At 25.2% G+C, this 15508-nt stretch overlaps 3 protein-coding genes and 1 long non-coding RNA gene across 4 annotated transcripts; 2 read left to right on the forward strand and 2 right to left on the reverse strand.

The window, feature by feature from the left end:
- The first annotated feature begins 641 nt into the window (after nucleotides 1-641).
- Nucleotides 642-5889, forward strand: LOC123271059 (histidine protein methyltransferase 1 homolog). The gene is made up of 6 exons (XM_044737288.1): nucleotides 642-686; nucleotides 966-1190; nucleotides 3689-3849; nucleotides 3971-4212; nucleotides 5590-5705; nucleotides 5793-5889. Exons 1-6 carry the CDS (start codon nucleotides 647-649, stop codon nucleotides 5825-5827), a joined length of 819 nt encoding a protein of 272 aa, XP_044593223.1. The 5' UTR covers nucleotides 642-646; the 3' UTR covers nucleotides 5828-5889.
- Nucleotides 5756-9790, reverse strand: LOC123271060 (pyridoxine/pyridoxamine 5'-phosphate oxidase). The gene is made up of 6 exons (XM_044737290.1): nucleotides 9663-9790; nucleotides 9299-9455; nucleotides 6755-6854; nucleotides 6635-6688; nucleotides 6166-6365; nucleotides 5756-6074 (listed from the first exon to the last, which is right to left on the reverse strand). Exons 1-6 carry the CDS (start codon nucleotides 9775-9777, stop codon nucleotides 5909-5911), a joined length of 792 nt encoding a protein of 263 aa, XP_044593225.1. The 5' UTR covers nucleotides 9778-9790; the 3' UTR covers nucleotides 5756-5908.
- LOC123271062 lies at nucleotides 9787-14343 on the forward strand. Its single transcript, XR_006510767.1, has 2 exons — nucleotides 9787-9914; nucleotides 14076-14343. It is a non-coding gene; the product is annotated as an uncharacterized LOC123271062 (long non-coding RNA).
- On the reverse strand, nucleotides 11370-14764 carry LOC123271061 (signal recognition particle receptor subunit beta). The gene is made up of 4 exons (XM_044737291.1): nucleotides 14582-14764; nucleotides 14038-14204; nucleotides 11816-11955; nucleotides 11370-11737 (listed from the first exon to the last, which is right to left on the reverse strand). Exons 1-4 carry the CDS (start codon nucleotides 14673-14675, stop codon nucleotides 11419-11421), a joined length of 720 nt encoding a protein of 239 aa, XP_044593226.1. The 5' UTR covers nucleotides 14676-14764; the 3' UTR covers nucleotides 11370-11418.
- Between the last annotated feature and the right edge of the window lie 744 nt (nucleotides 14765-15508).

Genomic DNA, 15508 nt, shown 5'->3' on the forward strand with positions numbered 1-15508 from the left:
ATCTGTCAATAAAATATTTATAACTATTGACACCATGCACCTCACGCTTTTTTTAAAATAAAATACATTTTTTTTATTTACACTATTATTAATTTATATTTATTGAAATTTTTAACACTATTCTTAATTTAAATTTATTTTCTATTTTTTAGTTTGGTTTTTTATAAAAAGCGTGTTTTTAGTTTTTTTAAACTATTATTTATTTTAAATATACTAACGACGTCATCGGCGATGATATTTATCACCTCAAGCAATTTTTTTAATGGTTAATATTAGCAATAATACTTAATTACACTGAAGTTGACGAACATTAAAAATTATTTTAGAATTTTTTAATAATTAAATTATTATAAAAAAAAAATTAATTAAAAAATTCCATGTGTGAAAATTAATAAGAATTACAAGTGAAAATTTTTAAAAGCATTTTTTTAATGTAATTGATTTGTTATTAAAATTTTTTAAATTAACAGCTAATACTTATCTCAAAGTTTATAAAAATTTTTGTGATGTTCAAATACTTAGTTGATAAAAACATGCGCACATGTGCGGTCAGCAGGTCATGTCAACATAACTTTTATTATATTAACTACTAATTACTTTAAATATTTTTTCTTTTTATTTAATATTCAATAAAATATCTTCAATCATGTTTAAGTTTAATTTCTCTGAAGATAAAAATCAAACAGGTAATTATTAACAATTTTTAAAGAATAAATATTTGTATTTAGAGGTTAAGTTTCACAGCGACAATTTAAAAAAAAAAATTTTTTTTAAATTGCAAATTTAATTTTTTTTTAATTTCTAGATCTAAATTTTTTTTTAATTAGAATTTTTTCACAATTATTTAGTCGTTAAAAAAATAAAAAAATAGAAAGATTTTTTGTTAATAAATGCAATTATTTAATATATTACTGTTCTAATTTCTGTCAACTTTATAGTGTCATTAATTTTATAAATATTTTTAGAAGATAAAAAAGAAAGTAAACTATCCTGGTTTCCTGCTAAACGAATACCTGTCACTGAAAAAACTCCCTCTTCTGATAAAGATTGTTTATCTTTACAAATAACTGAAGACTTAAATCTAAAAGTGATCAATGTTGATAATCTTGTTGTGAATCTCAGTAACAAATATGAAAATATCATCAAAGCGGAGTCAGAACATTCTGACTTACTTCCTGCAGTCTATGAAGGTAATTTACATAAATTAATAATTTATTTATTTTTTATAAATTTTACAATAACTTTTAATTTTTTAATTTTTATTTTTAATAAATTACAAAAAAAAAAAAAATATTTTTAAATGATTTATACTTGTAATTTTTTTAATTTTATAGATGTGGAATTTTTTAATTAAAATTATTTTATAATAATTTATTTGTTAAGAAATTTTATTAAAAAAATTAATACTATTTAAAATCAATAAATTATAATAAATTTTTTAATTAATATACAAAATTAATTAATCAAAATGAATTATTGAAATATATTTAAACAAATATAAAACAGTTCAATATTAATTTTAAAAATAATATATCGCGTTACTAGAACCATAAGGGCGTATAAAAAATTTTTTTTTGCTCCAATCAATGTAAAAATGTTGAAAATATTAACATCTATGGAAAAAACGAAAAAAAAAATTTTTTTTTGTAATACGCCCTTATGGTTTTAAGAAAACATTTTTCTAAAACCATAAGGGCGTATCCTGTTTTTTCGGTTTATTATCAATTATGGGTCAGAGTAAGAAAAAAAATTGCAAAGGTAATAGAATATCACTCCACAACTTGATTTATGTCAACAAATATTTATTTAAGTGAGAAAACTAATACAAAATTAAGGAAAAATAAATTCATCAGAGTATTACTCCAATTCCATCTCCATCGTCAGGATCATCTGTGTCTAAGATTATAAAAGTAAAAAAAAAGATTTCTTAATTTTTTTTTTAACTAGTTAATGACAAAAAAATTTACAAACTATGACCATGGCTGAAAATTAAACTTTGATAACACCGATGATATTTCGTGGGACAGTGCCTGATGTACAAAAATGATTTAGATCATCAAACTTGCTTCAAGATATTGGTATTGAAGGATCATAACAATTCTCAAGAACAAAGTTCTTTTTGAATGACTTTTTTAAAATTACAGTTCTAAATGGCTTACAAAACTCTTTTGTTAATTGTAAATAGATCTGAAGTAAAAAAAATCAATTTTGAAAAACTTTGAGGCTAATTTTATTAACTTGAAGACATACCGAATGTTTTCAAGTTATGAATTTATTTTTTCTTAATTTTTCATTCGTTTTTTCACTCAAATAAATATTTGTTGATATAAATTAAGTTGTGGAGTGATAATTTCTATCACCTTTGCAATTTTTTTTCTTACTCCGACCTATAATTGATAATAAACCGAAAAAACAGGATACGCCCTTATGGTTTTAGAAAAATGTTTTCTTAAAACCATAAGGGCGTATCACAAAAAAAATTTTTTTTTTCGTTTTTTCCATAGATGTTAATGTTTTCAATATTTTTACATTGATTGGAGCAAAAAAAATTTTTTTATACGCCTTTATGGCTCTGCAAAACCATAAGGGCGTATATTTTAGGGCTTCACACGAGACGAGAGTAGGCGAGAGTATAAAAAATCTCGTCTCGGTCTCGTCAATTCCGAAAAAATTAAGTCTCGGTCTCGTCTCGTTACCAGTTGTCTCGTCTCGTCTCGTCTCACTTAGTTCTAAATGTTAAGAATTTTCTATTAAGTTTCTTACCAAATACTTGAGTGTTCGACCAATTCTATTATATATACCCCCACAGATGTCTACAATAATTGTTTATATATTTACTACAAAAAATACAGGAAAAAACAAAAAATTCCTCCATGAAATCTGCAGATGTCCAAATGGAGACTTAATTTTCAAAACATCGAGATTTAATGGCAATAAAAGTTGTCTGTTAAGTACTGAATTAATAATGATATTAGTTTTTATATTTGTAAATTCTATTTTTTCTTGAAATATAACGTTAATTATCGCAAATTTGTAACAACTATAATAATTAATTTTCTTTTGAAATATTATATCATATAAAATATTATATAATATTATAAAATAATAAAGAGAACGAGTTGAAGTAAAAATATGAAAAAATCATACTCGGCTAAGAATGCCATGATGTTTTGTATTGACAAACTACGATATAGAATATAAATATAAATATTAATTAATACGTATACTTCAAAAATTAGAGTTTCAACTTTGAGTTTTTTTTTTTTTAAAGTTACAAAAAACTTTTTCACAGATGGTCTCCAGATTTTATAGTTTGTAAAATTGATTGTTCTCTATGTGGATCTTTTCTAAAAAAAAAAAAAAAAAAAAAAAAAAATATGGCCATATCAAAGCAAATTTTAAGGGAGTTGGGAAAGAACGGATAGGGAAAAAGGGGGAGACCTACTCAGTGGGAATTTTTCCGTAATTGAAAAAATAATCAGACAGCCCAGACTGGGAATCGAACCCAGATCTCTCGGTTACGCGCCAAGGGCTCTACCAGTTAAGCTATCCGAGACAAGTACTGACACTTCACACGAGAAAAATCTCGCTCTCGTGTGAAGCCCTAGTATATTTTGAGATACGCCCTTATGGTTTTAGTAACGCGATATGTACATTAATTAATTAATAATTAATATTTAATTTTCAGGTGGCCTGAAAATATGGGAGTGCAGTTTTGATTTAATAAAATACTTGAGCAATCAAAATATTAATTTTAAAAATCTTAAAGTTTTGGATTTAGGATGTGGAGCAGGAATTGTTGGTATTTTTGCTTTAATTAATGGATCATATGTTCACTTTCAAGATTATGTAAGTTTTTTTATAAAAATTATATTTAAATTTTCTAGTTAAGGAATTTTTTATTTTTGACTTGAAAAATTATTTAGAATTTTAATAAATTTATAATGACATTATTTATATTTAATTATAGAACAGTGAAGTAATTCAGCTTGTAACAATACCAAATGTCTTATTAAACCTCTCAAGTACTGAAGATATAAACAAAAAAGTTGAATTTTACTCCGGAGACTGGGAATCTTTTAATGATTTGCTCTCCGAAAACAATAATGAAAAGTATGACTTGATTTTAACTTGTGAAACGATTTACAATACAGAAAATCAGAGTAAATTGTATGAAATATTTACGAGACACTTAAAAACTACTGGAGTTGGGTAAGTTATAATAAATAATAGTTACAATTACCAATTGTGCACTAAAAAAATTGCAGCGAGAAATTCACTCCGAAAATAATTTTTTTACATTACTAATGACAAAAAAATAAATTTTTTATTTTTTTTTATTGAATAAAAAAAAAATTTGTATCAATATTTTTTTGATAAATTCTCTCTACAATAATTTATTTGTTAATAAATTTTAAAAATTAATTTTAGTAATGTTAAAGTAATTAATTTTATTAAATTGAAAAACGCCATTCGGCCATACCCGACATGGATAGGTAGATTTATTGTTTGATTATTGAAAAAAACACGTTATTAAAAGGCAATAATGTCCTAAAATTTATTTTTTATTATATTTTTGCAAATAATGATAAGAGACTGACTATAACAAATAGATATTCAAAGACGTCTACCTAAAAAATAGGATTTGTAACAGATGAAAGTCATTTGATGATAAAAGCTAAAAATTAATTTATTTTTGATTTATTTTTAATTTTCTTAACTCTGAAATAAATTAGAAAAAGTATCAAAAGGTGACGAATAATAGCTCAAATTGAAGATAATTATGTGATTTTTAACATAAATTTGATAAATTCGAGTTATCTTTTACGTCTTATAAATTATTTAAAGAAAAAAGGCTGAAATACGTTCATTGAAAAATTTTTGAAAATTTTTAAATTCAAGGAATTAATTAAAAAAATCATTAAAACTAGACAAATAATAGTTTAAATTGAAGGTAATTGAATGAAGTTTAAGAGAAATTTGATTGATTTTATCTATCTTTTACATCTGAAAGATTATTTTCATAAAAAATACAAAATTCAAAATTTTTTGAAAATGAAAAAAATTTTCAAACACCCACAACTCGTAAAGTAACCGGCCGATTTTGCTCATCTTCGAACTTAATCTTGGTATTGATCCACAGAATGAGTCTACAAAATTTCATAAAGATCGGTTGAGATCTGTGTGCGAAAACTGCGTAGAATGCCGCCAACCACGTAAAAATCGGTTCATTCATTCAAAAGTTATTGCGGTATGAACATTCAAAAAATAGTGTTCTATGAAACTTCTATCAGACTTTTGAGCTCAAAGAGCTCAAAAGCATAGAAAAGGTATTTTTTTGAGCTCGAAGAGCTTAAAATAACACACAGATTGTACTTTTGAGCTCGAAGAGCTCAAAAAAGCAGCCAGGTATTAACGGAATTAGCGGAAAGTTGCAGGGATGACCTTTAGGGTCAACCGTTTTCCTAATTTTTTTTTTTCATATTTAGATGATGACTATGTTTATAGTTTTACATGTACTTCAATTTGGCTCTTGCCTTGGCATTTAAATTGAATAAATAATAATAAATAGATTTACTCTAATTTTAGATATGTAGCCGGTAAAAGTTACTACTTTGGGGTCGGTGGTAATATGAGAGAATTTGAACAATTGATAAAACAAGATAATAGATTAAAAGTCGAGAATGTTTGGAAAAGTGACCAAGGTAATTAAAAAAATTAAAAATTAACTTTTTTTATTACAGCTTCTGTGATCTTCTGTCTAAAAAATATATTTTATTTATTTATTTTAGGGTTACAGAGGGAAATATTGAAATTGACTCGGTGATTATTGTCTAGAAGCTGAGATTTTATAATCTTCTTCAATAAAATGCAAAAAGAAAGAAATGCTTAATTAATTAATTCCGAATTACGGCGATAGTCGATCGTATACCCAGTCATTCTCTCCCTGATGAACAATAACGTTGTCGATTTTTTCATTAGGACCTGGACGACGGAATCGTATGCGATCGTGCAAACGATCGCTTTGTCCTTGCCAAAATTCAACTGTTTTTGGTATTACTATAAAACCTCCCCTATAAATATAAAAATTATCAACTTTTTTTTTCTAAGTATGAAAAAAAATTTTTTTTTCTTTCAAGTTTGAAATTTTAAAATCTAAATTACCAGCAAGGAGGACGAGAAACTTTTCCATCAGAAAATTGTGCTAAGAATTCTCTTTCTTTAATCATCAGCGATTCTCTACCAGCAATAACCGCGCTCTGTTTACTTGCATGTGCTCCAACTTGACTAGCGAATGGTCGAGAGGTAAAATATTCATCTGAATCTTCATCGGAAGTTTTTTCTACGTCTCCTTCGATGCGAACCTTAATGAACCAATCATTTAATTTAATGGTAGAGAAAAAAAATAGTTGCCGAAATAAGGTGAAATAGTATATTACATATCTAGGCCAGTAAAATATGAAAAGTCTCAGATGACATGTAATTGTTGGCCAAGGTGAAGCCGAGGTTGACAAAAATGTGGTCTGAGGCTTTACTTTTTACTGGCCAAGGTGTGTATACTATTTATCGATCTTAAAGCACTCTATGATGCTTCGCATCATAAGACGTGCAAAAGTGGTTGATAGATACTCACAGTTCTACGCAATGGCTCCCAGAAAAATGTCAAAGCCGCCACTGGATTCTCTGCCTGAAATTATACTAATTATTATTTGTTTAATTATTAATAAAATAATATATTTATTATTAAGCTTACTAGTTCACGTCCTTTACGGCTTTCATAATTAGTGTAAAATTTAAATCCTTTATCACTGAATCCTTTTAGTAATACTGGTCTTACTGATGGTATTCCAGTTCTAAAACCAATCAATTTTATAAAAATAATAATAATAATTAGCAATCTTGCAGTCACTATGTGACTGCTGTGACTTGTGAGCTATTAATAAATAAAATTTTGCTTTATTAAATAATGACTTTGGTTAAATTGCACTGTACTTTCTTAACTATTGACGTTTTTAAAGATATAAACTCATTCCAATGTTACACTCATCAAGAGCTTTCATTTGAGTACCCACATGCATTTTTGATATATTTTTCATATATATGGTATTTGTGAAATATATAAAATATATGAAAAATTGATGTGAGTACTCAAATGAAAGGTCTCGATGAGTGTAACATCGGAGTGAGCTTATATCTTTAAAAATGTCAATAGTTCTCAAGATACAAGGTCATTTCTTAATTATTGATATTTTTTAAGATATAAACTCATTTCGATGTTAGACTCATCGAGACTTTTCATTAGAGTGCCCACATGGCATTTTTATATATTTTATATATATGGTATTTGTGAAATATATAAATATATAAAATATATGAAAAATTGATGTGGGTACTCAAATGAAAGGTCTCAATGAGTGTAACATCAAGATGAGCTTATATCTTTAAAAATGTCAATAGTTCTCAAAATACAAGGTAATTTCTTAATTATTGACATTTTTAAAGATATAAGCTCATCCCGACGTTACACTCATCAAGAGCTTTCATTTGAGTACCCACATGCATTTTCATATATTTTTCATATATACATATATATAATATATATAAATATATGAAAAATTAATATGAGTACTCAAATGAAAGGTCTCAATGAGTGTAACATCGGGATGAGCTTATATCTTTAAAAATGTCACAAGCTGACAAAATACAAGGTCATTTCTTAATTATTGACATTTTTAAAGATATAAGCTCTCCCTGATGTTACATTCATTAAGAGCTTTCATTTGAGTACCCACATGGCATTTTTTATATATTTCATATATATATATATATATATATATATATATATATATATATATATATATATATATATATATATATAAGGTATTTGCGAAATATATAAATATATAAAATATATGAATAATTGATGTGGGTACTCAGATGAAAGGTCTCAATGAGTGTAACATCAGGATGAGCTTATATCTTTAAAAATGTCAATAGTTCTCAAAATACAAGGTAATTTCTTAATTATTGACATTTTTAAAGATATAAGCTCATCCCGATGTTACACTCATCAAGAGCTTTCATTTGAGTATCCACATGCATTTTCATATATTTTTCATATATACATATATATAATATATATAAATATATGAAAAACTGATGTGAGTACTCAAATGAAAGGTCTCAATGAGTGTAACATCGGGATGAGCTTATATCTTTAAAAATGTCAATAGTTCTCAAAATACAAGGTCATTTCTTAATTATTGACATTTTTAAAGATATAAACTCATCCCGATGTTACACTTATCAAGAGCTTTCATTTGAGTACCCACATGCATTTCCATATATTTTTCATATATAAATATATATAATATATTTTTATTTTATTATTATGCTTTACTTGTACACCTCTCGGTTTTTACAAGGCTGATTCCTCTTTTTCTCTTAGCTCTACGCTTTTTTTCTATTTCTCATATTGGACCTCAGCAAGTCCCACCCGACACTTCATTTCTACTTTAATTTTTGCAGCTGTGGACCGACTTGTGCTTTCTGTACCGTATTCACCCTGAACCTCACCTTCTCAGGCTGTTGGAACAGAATCATGGGGAAACCACAGAGAAAACCCATGATAGTACAGTCGGAGCTGGGCTAAGTCTACAGTGATTGATAAGAAATTTTTCTTTATCGACCACTGGAGCATTAGGCCCCTCTCCTAGTGTGCAGAGATCCTTCGCGCTAGCCAACGCTGACTAAAGTGGTCACCCATTCAAGTTGTTGCTTAAATGTGTGATCGCCCAAGTCAGACGTGTGCCGCCCGGCTATCTCTGCCACTTCCAGAGGCTGGCAACGTAACGTAACGCACATATTTTTAATTATAATCACTGAAAAATATTGGTGCGTGCTGGGATCGAACCCGGGTCCCACTCTTTCGAAAAGCGAGCACCGAGCCGACCAGGCTATTGCCAGCCTTTTTATATATAATATATATAAATATATGGAAAATTGATGTGGGTACTCAAATGAAAGGTCTCAATGAATGTAATGTCAGGGTGAGCTTATATCTTTAAAAATGTCAATAATTCACAAGATACAAGGTAATTTCTTCCTTAATACCTTAGAAATGACACTAAATTTTTCTAAAAAATTTAGTTTTATCATATGATTATCCTGAAGATAAAATTTTTCTTATTCTCTTAATAATATAGATAATAATAATATTTTTAAGTATAATTTCAGAGTATTATTATCATTATTCTTGGTAAATTAATAATAATAATAATAATAATAAATTTATTACTTAGTAGCAGTTCCTAAACACATTGCATTAGCTTCTAGAATACCGGGAGTTTTACTAGCAACTTCAAACCAAGCTTTAAATTGTCCAATAGGTTCTTTACAATCTAATTGATCTTCTGTAAATGTTTCACTTTTATCTTTGTATTTTATCCTCATATCTAGAAAAAAATAATTAACATAATTAATTTATCATTTTTCATTTTCCAATATTCAAAAAAAGACTAAAAAAAAAATTATCTTTAATCATTATCAAAAAATAATCAAATCTGTCAGTTGCAAGATCAAACTTCAGACAATTTATTTATTTAAATAAACCAAATAATTTTTTTTATAAACACATAAATAAATAAAATAAAAAAAATTACCTCCTAGATTAACGTTGATTGATTTTCCAGATAAACTAGACATCTTAAATATTTTATTATTCCGTTCAATAATCTTGACAATCAATGATAACCTATTGGTACACACTACTGCCATATATTGTTTGGAGTTTTAACTAAACATGAGCCGTCAAGTGCTGCAATAATAAGTAAGAACAATAAATTGGTTATAAAACAATAACAAAACACGTTTAAAAAATTACTTACTGAAATTTATTCCATGGACGTTGTTGCGTAAGTATTATAAAAAATTTCCAATACTTATTACACTTATTTTTTTTTTTCATTATTTAAAAAAAAAAAAATATAAATACATAATCATAATAATTCAATCTTTGTCACGGGATTGATACGTCACAGACAAGTTTAAATAGTATATAATAATATTTATATAATTTAATTACAATTACAATACAAGTAATTTTTTTTTAATAATTAGTAAGTATTTGTCAATAAATATCTAATTGTTTTTTTTTTTTTTTTTTTTTTATATTAAGTTTGTTTTTATTAAATTTAAACTGAGTATTGATATTTTACAGCGATCAGCTGTTTGTGTTTATGTTATTTATTTTTTTGTAAAAAATACTTTTATGTTGAAAAAAAAATTATTTTTTTATACTAAAATTAATGAAAATTAATTTAGTAGATTTTTACTAAATTTAATAAATAAGATTTTGCCAACAAAAATTTAGAAAAAAAAATTTGACATTTAGAAAATTTAAAAAATTAAAAATGCAATTTATTTTTCCAAAAAAATTATTAAAATTAATTTAGCAGATAATTGATAATTTTTAACAAATAAATTAAATAAAAAATTGACATCTAGAAATTAAAAAATGCAATTTTTTTTTGGACTAAATTTGTTTGTTAAATAAAATTAAAAAATTGTCAAGAATTAGTGTCAAAATTATTAAAATAATTTTTTTTTTTAATAATTTGAACAAAAAATAAAAGAAACTTTAAAAAATTAAAAATGCAATTTATTTTTCCAAAAAAATTTGTTAAAAAAAATTAAAAAATTGGCAATTAATATAAATAAAATTAACAGATATCTGTATAACATTAAAGCTAGCAATTATTTGAAAATTTTTTAATTTTATTTAATAGTTAAATTTTTTTTTTAATTATTTTTTAAAAATTGCATTTTTAATTATTTTAAATTTCTACGTCGATTTTTTTTTCTGGTAATTTATTTCTTTAAAAAATTGTCAAATAACTAGTACTTTAATTTTCATGATCTGTCAATTTTTAGACTTTTTTAAGAACTAAATTATTATGAAAAAATATTAATAAAAAAATTTAGTTATTTTTTTTTTTTTTTAAATTTTTTGCAATAAAAATTTTCAAAATTATTAGATGTCTTGATTTTAGTGTCAAAATTATTTAAAATAATTTTTTTTCAATAAAATTTTTAAATAAATTAAAAGAAACTTTTTAAGTAATTTTTTAAATCTTAATAAAGAATTGAGTTTTTAATTTTTAATAAAATTTATGACAAAAAAAAATTTAAGTCCTGACAAAAGAAATTTTTTACATTTAAAAAAAAAATAAATTTTAATTTCAAAAGATTTTTTTTATTAATTATTTTTTAAGTGATTAAAAAAATAAAATTTTTATAATTTTATAAAATTAAATTGAGAAAAAACTAAAAATTTATGTTAAAAATGAAACATTGTGAAATAACAATTGAAGGAAAATTTAGAAATATTATTTTATTAAAAAAATAAATGATTTTAAATTACAAAAAAATTTTTCTGAATGTATCTTGAAGAGCTTCTTTATTAAAGTTGCTAGAATAAAATTCATCAAATTGAATTTCAGTATTCAAGTGATCGAACTTGAAATCTTTGCCTTGAATTCCAATAAAAGACGAAGCAGAAGTATCGTCTGTAGCTTCTAGTTGACTAGATTTAGTAACGCGTACGAGATCCATTTCTTTTTCCAACAGCGATTTAATATCGGAGCTGGACTTGGCTGTCTTTTGCTCTTGTTTGTTGCAAAGAATCAACAATGGTACCTTTTGGATTGTTGAGTCTGATAGTAAATTGTACAAAAATCTGAAAAGACAATTCAATATTTATTAATTACTAGTAATAAGTATTAGTATTTGTTTATAGTATTTATTTATAACTTACTCAGTAACATCACGTATATCATTTTTGATAGTGACAGAGTCAATAATAAATACTATGCCAACCGCAGATGTTTTGTATTTGTCTAAAAATTTGTATCTTAAACGTTCATGGCCAGGTATATCAATTATTTGAAGACTTCGCTGTCAAAAAAAAATTTTATTAATATATTTATATGCTTAAAAAAATATTTTTACTTAATAACTATACTAATAAACAATATACTATTTTTTTTTTTGGCAGATTTCATAGAAATCAATCTTTTGCATTAAAAGTTAATTAAAAAATTCATATATGGGTAATTTTCTGTAAGGATGTTTTTTACTGTCCCAGGCATTTTTTTTATAAGAAAAATTGTTATTTTGTTACTAAAAAAAATTTATTACGAAAGTAAAAAAACATTTCTATTTGGAGCATTGAAAACTAAAATGAAATAAATTTTGGTTTTTTTGCTATAAATTCGTAAACCACCGAAATAACAGTCCCCTGGGCTGTCCCATTCCCAAAATTAAAACTTTAACATTAAATTTTAAGTTATTCGTCCATATGGTCCATAATGTTTATAAACTTAATTAGTTAACTAACAATCTTCTTCAATAAAAAGTACCAAAAATTAATTTGTTTCATTAAATTCATTAAACCAAAGTTTGTCCCAGGAATTTTAAGAACAGTCCCCTGCCAGAAGTTCAAAGCCAAAAAAAAAATCCAGCGTGTTATTTTACCTTTTGTAAGGTTCATAAGGACCTAACTAGCCTTGAGTGAATAACCATAGGGCTGTTAGCGCTTTATCAGCATTTTATTTAGTGTCAAAGCACCGTTTGTGCTGGAAATATGTGTCTGGGCCACTTAAAAACTCAGTCCCCTGGCAGTTATTTTTATTTATAATTTATTTATAAAATTCGATCTATAAGTCTTAATATTATTCTAATTAATGTAAACATTCATTGAGAACTTGAAAAGTTGAATGCATTGAAATAGTTTGCTTGATTTTTCTCAATTTGATAAAAAAAAAAAAAAAAAAAACAGTCCCCTGGCAAACAGTCCCCTGTCATATTATATGAGTGATTCTCTGTAAGGATGTTTTTTGCTGTCCCAGGCATTTTTTTTTATTAGAAAAATTGTTATTTTGTAACTAAAAAAAATTTATTACGAAAGTAAATAAACTTTTCTATTTGGAGCATTGAAAACTAAAATGAAATAAATTTTGGTTTTTTTGCTATAAATTTGTAAACCACCGAAATAACAGTCCTCTGGACTGTCCCATTTCCAAAATTAAAACTTTAAGATGAAATTTTAAGTTATTCGTCCATAATATATAATTTGGTCCATAATGTTTATAAACTTAATTAGTTAACTAACAATCTTCTTCAATAAAAAGTACCAAAAATTAATTTGTTTCATTAAATTCATTAAACCAAAGTTTGTCCCAGGAATTTTAAGAACAGTCCCCTGCCAGAAGTTCAAAGCCAAAAAAAAAATCCAGCGTGTTATTTTACCTTTTGTAAGGTTTATAAGGACCTAACTAGCCTTGAGTGAATAACCATAGGGCTGTTAGCGCTTTATCAGCATTTTATTTAGTGTCAAAGCACCGTTTGTGCTGGAAATATGTGTCTGGGCCACTTAAAAACTCAGTCCCCTGGCAGTTATTTTTATTTATAATTTATTTATAAAATTCGATCTATAAGTCTTAATATTATTTCAATTAATGTAAACATTCATTGAGAACTTGAAAAGTTGAATGCATTGCAATAGTTTGCTTGATTTTTCTTAATTTGATAAAAAAAAAAACAGTCCCCTGGCAAACAGTCCCCTGTGATGTTATATGGCAAAAGATACACAAATACCGAAAAAACAAAAATTAAATCGGCTGTTTATTTATTATGATTAAGCTGATAGTTTTGTAGCCCTTGTTAATTTTTTTTCTAATAAAATCAAAAATAATTTGGTCGGACAATTTTGTACAGATTTAAGACGTCCTTACAGAGAATCACCCATATACTTAAAAAATATTTTTATTCAAGAAGTAAAATAATATACTATTTTTTTTATTTTTTAAAATAGCAATAATAGTCTCAAAAATTTTTTTTAGCTCTAAAACATTATGAATAAAATTTTTTCTATACTTAATTTATATTTTAAGAAATATAAAAAAATTATCAAGTGTCTTTTAAGTTTAATTTTATCCAAAATTAATCACAAAAAATTCAAAAAAAAAAAAAACTTACATCTTTTATTTTAATCTCTCCAATATTTTCTTTTGCAGATGTATAAGTCGGAATACATTTATCTTGAACAAATCGAGTAAACACGTAAGTTTTTCCTGCCTCGCACAATCCAGTGAGAAGAATATTCCGTTTTGCTGATTTTCTTCTCTGCCAGAATGTGAAGAAAACTGAAAAAATTTATCAATTGTAAATTATAAAACTATAAAAAAAAAAAAATGTACACTCCAAAACTCGAACTGAAAAAGCGCAAAACAAACTTCAAGTGTCTTAAATATTTAAATACACATGAAAAAATTTAAGTACAAATTAAAATTAATTTTTTTTTTTTACATAAAAAATAATTAATTTATGATATGTACTCTTTTTTGTACTACATGTATTATTATAATGTTTTATGTGCGTATTTTTTATTATTAATTTTACTTATGTTTTATAATTACTGTAAATACTATGAAATACGTTTGTTTTAAGTAATAAAATTTGTAAATAAATTTTTAGATGAATTTTTATTTTTTTTTAAAGAATTATAAATAAAAATAATTACCCAGAGTGAATATTATTACCGCAACAGCGATTATAATTCCAATGAATTGGGAAAATCCATCAGTTTCATTTAACAACTCGCTTGAGTCTTCCATAATTATTATTTAAAAAATATTAATATTATAATTTACGATGAAACAGCTGTATTTTTTTTTAGTGATAAATAATAAATGTAACATGTAACTGTCTTTACTGTCCATGTGGATGAAAGTTGGAACTACCAAAATAAAAATAGAGACTATTAAATTTACTATAGTAAATTTAAGGAAAAAAAAATTACTAGCTACTTGTATAGTGAAGTTAGCTGACAGCTGTCAAATTTTTTAAATGAGGAGGTTCGAGTGAATCTAATGTAAAAAATAATTTCCAACTTTGAGCTTTGAAATTAAGTAAACGTATAAATAAATACGTGGTTTATTTAATCCCAAAATTTAAAAAAGATTCACCGTTTAGTTACTTAGATATTAAATTTTAAAAATCACATATTTTATCTCCTTATACACGGGCTCTTATTACGGACAAACGTTTTGTCGAGACTTTAATTATTTTTTTCAATATTAACCTCCCAACTTTAACGGATAAAAAACTATACACAAGAAACTTGGATTATTGCAAAATATAAAAACAATTTAATAATAATACATTACCGATATAATTTTTGAAATATTTAAAGTCAAATTTTATGTTTGTAACTGGTTTATCGTCAGCCATTTATTCGAATAAAGATTTGACAACATCGCGTCAACAGCTGAGAAAAAACAAAAGGATAGAAATATAGTTACAGAGAGAGAAATGTTTAACTCACACTCATCCACGTCTCAGGTTATGGGTATAATCAAGCGCGCTATTGCCAAATCTGTTTATTTATTCCGGCAAGTAATAAATACCAAAGTCATTTTATTACTCTACTTTATTAAATAAGTAAAAA

The sequence above is a fragment of the Cotesia glomerata genome, linkage group LG8 (genome assembly GCF_020080835.1).
Source record: "Cotesia glomerata isolate CgM1 linkage group LG8, MPM_Cglom_v2.3, whole genome shotgun sequence".
NCBI lineage: Eukaryota > Metazoa > Arthropoda > Insecta > Hymenoptera > Braconidae > Cotesia > Cotesia glomerata.

What these genes read in the sequence shown, in the direction of transcription:
- LOC123271061 (XM_044737291.1), bottom strand. Translation starts at nt 14,675, where the DNA reads ATGGAAGACTCAAGCGAGTTGTTAAATGAAACTGATGGATTTTCCCAA. An exon ending in GGTAATAATATTCACTCTGG is followed by an intron (nt 14,205 to 14,581) that starts GTAATTATTTTT and finishes AAATTTTTTCAG; the next exon opens with TTTTCTTCACATTCTGGCAG. An exon ending in GATATACGTGATGTTACTGA is followed by an intron (nt 11,738 to 11,815) that starts GTAAGTTATAAA and finishes TTGTCTTTTCAG; the next exon opens with ATTTTTGTACAATTTACTAT.
- LOC123271060 (XM_044737290.1), bottom strand. Translation starts at nt 9,777, where the DNA reads ATGGCAGTAGTGTGTACCAATAGGTTATCATTGATTGTCAAGATTATT. An exon ending in AATCAACGTTAATCTAGGAG is followed by an intron (nt 9,456 to 9,662) that starts GTAATTTTTTTT and finishes ATTTTTTTCTAG; the next exon opens with ATATGAGGATAAAATACAAA. An exon ending in GCCGTAAAGGACGTGAACTA is followed by an intron (nt 6,689 to 6,754) that starts GTAAGCTTAATA and finishes GTATAATTTCAG; the next exon opens with GCAGAGAATCCAGTGGCGGC.
- LOC123271059 (XM_044737288.1), top strand. Translation starts at nt 647, where the DNA reads ATGTTTAAGTTTAATTTCTCTGAAGATAAAAATCAAACAG. An exon ending in TGAAGATAAAAATCAAACAG is followed by an intron (nt 687 to 965) that starts GTAATTATTAAC and finishes AAATATTTTTAG; the next exon opens with AAGATAAAAAAGAAAGTAAA. An exon ending in ACTTCCTGCAGTCTATGAAG is followed by an intron (nt 1,191 to 3,688) that starts GTAATTTACATA and finishes TTTAATTTTCAG; the next exon opens with GTGGCCTGAAAATATGGGAG.